Genomic DNA, 7,023 nt, shown 5'->3' with positions numbered 1-7,023 from the left:
ATCTGTTCTCCATCTCTTCAAATTTATTTCAAGAATGTTAAATAAATGTAATCACATAGGATATGACCATTTGAGACTGACTGAGAACATACTTTTGAAATATACTTACCTATGGGCTTTTTAGATAGAAATTTGTTTTAGGTTATCAATAAGTGAAATTATTTTAAAGTCCTTTATGTTGTTTTTGTTTTTGTTTTATTTTTATTGAATTTATTGGGGTGGCATTGGTTAATGAAATTATACAGGTTTTGGGTATACAATTATATAATACACTAGGGGCCCGGTGCACGAAATTCGTGCACTGGGTGTGTGTGTGTGTGGGGGGGGAGTGTCCCTCAGCCCAGCCTGCCCCCTCTCACATACTGGGAGCCCTCAGGCGTTGACCCCCATCACCCTCCAATCGCAGGATCAGCCCCTTGCCCAGGCCTGACGCCTCTGACAGAGGCGTCAGGCCTGGGCAGGGGACCCTCATTTCCCCCCATCACTGGTTCTGCCCCCAGCCCAGGCCTGATGCCTCTGGCCCAGGCATCAGGCCTGGGCAGGGGACCCCCAGACCCCTCCGATTGCTGGCTCTGCCCCTTGCCCAGGCCTGATGCCTCGGCCAGAGGCATAGACCCCCATCACCCTCTGATCACCTGAACGGCCCCTTGCCTAGGCTTGACGCCTCCGCCAGAGCTGTCAGGCTTGGACAGGGGACCCCCATCTCCCCCCAATCACTGGCTCTGGCCCCCGCCCAGGCCTGAGGCCTCTGGCCCAGGAATCATGCCTGGGCAGGGGACCCCCATCTCCCTCTGATCACTTGCTCCACCCCCCGCCCAAGCCTGATGCCTCTGACCCAGGCTTCAGGCCTGGCAAGGGGACCATCATATCCCCCCAATCCCCGGCTCCGCCCCCCACCCAGGCCTGATGCCTCGGCCAGAGGAGTTGACCCCCATCACCCTCCGATCACCAATCACCGGATCGGCCCCTTGACCAGGCCTGAGGCCTCCGGCAGAGGTGTCAGGCCTGGGCAGGGGACCCCCAGCTCCCCGTGGTTGCAGGCTCCGCCCCTGCCCAGGCCTAATGCCTCTGGCCTAGGCGTCCGGCCCGGGCAGCGGGGACCCGCAGCTGCAGCGGCCCCGCGATCGTGGGCTTCGCTTTAGGCCCAGGCAAGGGACCCCTAGCTCCTGGGACTGCCAACTTCAACCGTGCCCAGCTCCCATTGCTGGCTCCACCCCTACTTCCTGCTACCACTGGCCAGGGCGGAAAAGGCACCTGATTTTCTGATCATGGCTGGGGGGCAGGGCAAAGGCAGCCCCAGGGCCGCCTTTGCCCTGCCCCCCAGCTCTTAGCTCCCCCCTGGGTTTCTGATCACTGTCAGTGGCAGGGGGCTTCTTCCTGCTTTCCCTTTCGCCTCCCTGCATTGTGCCTACGTATGCAAATTAACTGCCATCTTGTTGGCAGTTAACTGCCAATCTTAGTTGGCAGTTAATTTGCATATAGCCCTGATTAGCCAATGAAAAGGGTAGCTCGTACGCCAATTACCATTTTTCTCTTTTATTAGTGTTGATGATCTGTATATTGTATTGTGTGTTTACCACCCCAAGTCAAGTCTCCTTCCATCATCATTTATTCCCCCTTTACCTTCTACCTCCCCCCTCCCTCTGGCAATCACCATACTGTTGTCTGTGTCCATGAGTCTTTCTTTTTTAGTACATAGGTTTGATTTACTCTTAAGCCTTCATGTTTCCCTTTAAGTTAGGCAATAATTTATTTATTCTTTCATCCACAAATTTAACCAGTGACTGTTACATTCCAGGTACCATTTTAAGCACTGAATAAAATAGATTTTTTTTTTAAATCCTTGTTTTCCTAGAACTAACATACTAGTGGTGAAAGAGAGACACTAAACAATGAGTATAGTACATCATCACACTGTTTTGTGTATTGAAAGGTGATAAATGTTCTGGAAATAAAAAGGTAATGTAGAAAACTAGTAATCAGAGGAAGTGTCAGAAGGCGTGCTGGGGAGGTTGCATTATTAAATAGGGTAGTCAGGGTAGGCCTCATGAACACAGTGGTAGGCAGAAATGAATGGAATGTGTAGTGAAAAGAGTTTTTGTCTCATGTTTCTACTTGATTCCTGAACATCTTCTACAACTTGCCAACATTCTTTTTCAGAAAATACATTCTTTTCTTTATCTCCTACAAACCTGTCTATATTTTTATTTATAACACTTCAGGAAGTATTTCTTTTTATGGGATGATATCTTTTATTCTAGAAAATACTACTGCTTTATCAATTGTAACCTTTAATTTGGAGCCACAGCCTTAACTGTAGACATATTCCATATTCAGTCCTTTTCTCTAGATTCTTTCTTCACCTCTATCACAGCCAGATTTATCAGAAACTAGTGAGACTTACGCTTTAGTGCCCCACCCTCAGACAGGCCCATTGCCATGCCCTGCACTTAATTTTGTATTCTTTTTCTTATGAGACCCCTTCTAATTATATAAGTTTCTGCCCTATTTCTATATAGGACTCAAAAGGAAAAGGCTCATACAAATAAAAAGCAACCCAGTGTCCTGATTTGAACTGAGACTATAACTTTGCAAATGAGCAGTCTAGTTCTCCTGGGTTTGGATAACTTTCAGTGAATAGATGCAATTCACTGTGGCTTTAGTTAATTTTGAGTGCAGTCTTCTGCAGAAGCCTCCTTCACGGTGAGAAATTAACACTCTGGGGAACATCTATGTGCCATGTTGTTACTCTAAAGTACTTGGACTCCTACTGAAACCCCAAACAGTAGAAATTATGGTCCCAAACTCTGTGTCAGAGCACTAAGGTACCTGTGTCAGCTTATACTGCTAGAACGTTTGCATCTGGATTTAAAGCCAGTTCTGTCTTAGAGCTCATGGGGCCTCCACACAGCACAACTGTAGTGCTCTTTTTACTTTTCCTAAGTTGATACGTGATTTTACCGAGATCATCCAGAATGCAAGTTAGAGATAAGTGTGGGGGATAAGGTGCTCAGTAATTTTCCAAAGAAATTACTTAGTAATAGGAAATTAGATGGACTGCATTTTTCCACTTGTCACAAGATAAAAAATATTAATAAGGACTATTTATTAAAAGAAATGCTCATCTCCAAATAGGGTGGTGGAGGCAACATTTTGTCCTACAGAATAACTTTTACTTTCCCATAAAACCAATATTGCCAGTCTTCCATTATTCATATTCCTGTGGAGAAATCTGTCAGGGGTTTTCGCCAGGGCCAGGAAAATAAAAATAGGAGCATGCCCTGGCTTCCTGTTTGTCTAATTGTAAATTCAATTTACATTCTGGGTAGGGATTTATAAAATCTGGCCCCAGTTTTGTAAGGAGCTGCAAAACAGGAGAATTCCTTAATCCTTGGACATGGATTTCTACAGCTTCTGCCAAATGCCTTCAAGCTCTGCTCAGCCCCTGCGCGCTCTCCAGGCTGCGGTGGGGCTAGTCGCCACAGTCCGGAAGGTCTTGGTAGGAGTAGCCAGGGCAGCCTCTGTGGGCTTTGCAAGCGATGAGCAGGTGGTAAAACCCGGGCAGCAACACCAGGATGCCCACGATGAGAATGGCAATGGCCCGGCTGGGTCCTGCTTCGCTGAGGTAGCCCGCCAGCAGGAGGCAGCCGGTGATCAGGAGAACAGCGCCAATCAAAAACTGCAGGGCGAAGCAGGTGATGGCCTTGTAGGGAACCTTAGCGGGGCTTTCCTGACACGTTAGTAAGTGCGGTCTCGCCACTCCGGGACATCTTTGGGGTTTACAGCCATCTTCGGCGGGTAAAGTGTCCTTCTGAGGGTCCATGTGTCCATCTTCAGTGCTGGGGAGCATTGAGTATTTCACTTTGCTCCTGGGGATCCCAGCAGGCACGTTGGTGCGAGCGGGCACCATAGCCACAGAGGGGTGGGGAGCTCGCCCGCTGCCGCACAGTGGGCAGAGGTGTCTGGGTGCACGCGCCCCCCGCCCGCCAACGGCTCTGGGACCACGCGGAGGATTGTCTCAGCATCTCACTCACCTACTCCTCCCCGCAACCCCCCAATTAACTCCTGGTGGGCGACAGCTGGTTTCTGATGGAATCCCTCTTTTATCATGCAAAGCCACAATCCTTTGGTTTGATGGTATATTGGTTCTATTTGTTACATTCTTAGGCCACTTCTAGTAAACTCCCAGACTTTTTATCGTTAAATTTAGATGGAATGGATTAGATTAGATTTATTAGATTTCATTCAATTTCACAGGATTTCCATTTCCTCTAAAAGTTCATAATCACATCTCATTTTTGTCTTATCTCCTCTTTCATTAGTCTAACACAGTGGTTCTCAACCTTCCTAATGCCGCGACCCTTTAATACAGTTCCTCACGTTGTGGTGACCCCCAATTTCATTATTACAAATTGAACATAATTAAAGCACAGTGATTAATCACAAAAACAATATGTAATTATATATGTGTTTTTCATTGGTCTTAGGCGACCCCTGTGAAAGGGTCGCGACCCACAGTTGAGAACCGCTAGCATGAAGCACACATAGCTAATCTGATCAGCCTCAAATGGAACCAAACCTGAGTGAAATCCTGGCTCTGCTTCTGGTAGGGGGTTTGGGGACTGGAACAGGCTGTGTTCCCCTGGGCAGAATGGCTTCCTGGGCTCTTTGTCCATCAGAGTGGAAGAATGAAACCACAGAGGGAAGATGGTATAGCAAAGGTGGAAACTGAAGGACAGGCAGAGACTCCCACTTGGGGAGGGGGAAAGAGTCCCACCTAGTTCCTTTTTCCATGGTTTATAAAGGCTGCAGGGTTTGGGGGTTTTTTTGTGCCTCCATATCCCCTCTGATTGGTCGGTATTCCCTTTGATTTGGTTACTATAGTAACTCCTTAGCTCAAAGGTCAAACCTCACCTGGGACTGTGAGGCCCTCCTCCCTCACTGTTCTCCTATTCCCTCTGGGCTTTCTTCCTCCTTTATTTTTAAATTTAGACATTTTGCTACTCCCTGTTCCCTTGTCTTATGGAAATGTAACTGCTGCCTCTTCCAACTGCGTGTCTGATGGAAATGTAACTCTGTAGCCCTGTGTTTTTTCCATGGGTCCCCTTAATTTTTAAAATTCCCCAAACCTGCCTATTTCACCCCTAAAAATTCCTATTTTACTACTTCCTTCTGTAAAATGGGCATTGTAACATGCGCTGTGTAAGACTCTAAGTATTTACTGAATGAAGTCTGCAAGCTTCCTTGCTTGTAGCAGTTGCTCTCCGTGATACTTCAAGGCATTTCATCCCTACTAGTATTGGGGCTCATTGTATAGATAACAGCTCTCCTGCAAGTTGTATTACCTAGACATTGAACTGGATGCCTTTGGGGGGTGATGTGCCCTTGGGAAAACTAGGGCTTGTTCAGAAGCAGGGTGGTCTTATGTCAGGCTATTGCAGAAGTGGTTTCTACTCAATGAGAGGCTGAATTGGAAACCTCTATCTTCTTCTTTCTCAATTCCTATTAGAGTTTTGACCTGAACAACAGCCTCTACTTCAAGGTTCTTCACCAAACAAATGTATGATTTTCCCTTTTCTGTGATTACTTCCTACTAATCTGTTCCTTCTGTGGACTAAAGGGGCCACATGCTGACCTGACAAGCTCAGGGGAGGCCTGCATGGCGGACTTCCAAACTCAGAGACCTACAGTAACCACAAAGCATGGCCTGAAATTACACTTTAACTAAAAGCAGTTGTGGTGGGTAGTTACGTCCTAGGCCGGTATCTTCACTAACAAGGTCAACCTTTACCTTAACTGAGCCTATCTGTCTTTTTGCATCTATAATAGCATATCCTTGAAGTGTCTGGGTAACTTGAAACTTCCTTTTTTCTGGACCCCTTGTGGTACAACCTAATGTGCCTGGGCTCCAGGACAGAGACCACAATTCCTTCATTGTTATCATGTTCATTGTTCCTGCACCCACCAAGGTATGTGTCCATCATTTTACTTTTCATCCAATCCCAGAGGTTTCCCTGCTTTGCTTTCTCCCGCCTCTCTAGTCTATCACCAAAGAACTTCATGTAACACTCCTTTGATCGCAATGTATAAAAATAGAGAAAACCCGCCATTCTCTGGAGCATTATCTCACTTCATCGAGGTTCTGCTTCCTGGCAATTGTTGACAGTTTGGCTCAAATAAACACAAAAAATTCTTCACAGGTTTGAATGTTTTTTTACGTTAACACTTCTTAGTAGAGTACAATTCATCTTAAAATTTATCACCCACTATAGTCATTATGCCATTTAATTCAATTTAACCTCATTTGGAATATGTATTTTAAATTCAAACAGTGACTTCCATTTTCTAAATGTATTCTTTTGTATTTGGTATTACCTTGCTATCCAAACTAGAATATAAACTTCTCTGTGGAAGTAACTGTATTTCTTCAAAATTTTCTTAACTACAGAGAGCATAGCAGTGAGCCCATTGCTTTTAGTAAACCCAGTGTTGGTTGGTTAAATTTACTACAAAATGTAAATATATAACAAGACAAGTCTCCCTACAAGTATTTAAATTTAAATTATAATATTACTATTATTAACACAGTATTTTATAATGCGCAATCTCTTCTCCCTAACATCTCTCAAACATCATCCCAATACACCAAGGTTGTGGGTTAGATCCCCATCATGGCACATACTAGAATCAACAAATGAATGCACAAAAAAGTGGAACAACAAATCCATGTCTCTGTGTGTGTGTGCGTGCGTGTGTGTGTGTGTGTCACAATCAATATTATTTATTTTTTAATATATAGCTTATTGATTTTTTTACAGAGAGGGATAGAGAGTTAGAAACATCGATGAGAGAGAAACATCCATTAGCTGCCTCCTGCACACCTCCTACTGGGGATGTGCCAGCAACCAAGGTACATACCCTTGACTGGAATTGAACCTGGGACCTTTCAGTCTGCAGGCAATGCTCTATCCACTGAGCCAAACCAGTTAGGGCTCAAAATCAATATATTAAAAGAAATTTTAG

The 7,023-nt window shown here is 45.3% G+C and overlaps 1 protein-coding gene across 2 annotated transcripts; it reads right to left on the bottom strand.

The window, feature by feature from the left end:
* Positions 1–3,472: 3,472 nt before the first annotated feature.
* On the bottom strand, positions 3,473–3,910 carry LOC132236424 (transmembrane protein 230-like). Of its 2 annotated transcripts, XM_059699585.1 has the most exons (2): positions 3,797–3,910; positions 3,473–3,730 (listed from the first exon to the last, which is right to left on the bottom strand). In XM_059699585.1, the coding sequence occupies exons 1-2, from the start codon at positions 3,908–3,910 to the stop codon at positions 3,473–3,475; spliced, it is 372 nt and encodes a 123-aa protein (XP_059555568.1). The 2 variants fall into 2 exon arrangements, with proteins under 2 accessions (XP_059555568.1, XP_059555567.1); XM_059699584.1 differs by having other exon boundaries at positions 3,473–3,910.
* Positions 3,911–7,023: the final 3,113 nt, after the last annotated feature.

This window comes from Myotis daubentonii, chromosome 6, assembly GCF_963259705.1.
Source record: "Myotis daubentonii chromosome 6, mMyoDau2.1, whole genome shotgun sequence".
Lineage (NCBI taxonomy): Eukaryota > Metazoa > Chordata > Mammalia > Chiroptera > Vespertilionidae > Myotis > Myotis daubentonii.
The sequence above is the reverse complement of the archived record's forward strand: the minus strand, read 5'-3'. Positions and strand labels throughout refer to the sequence as shown.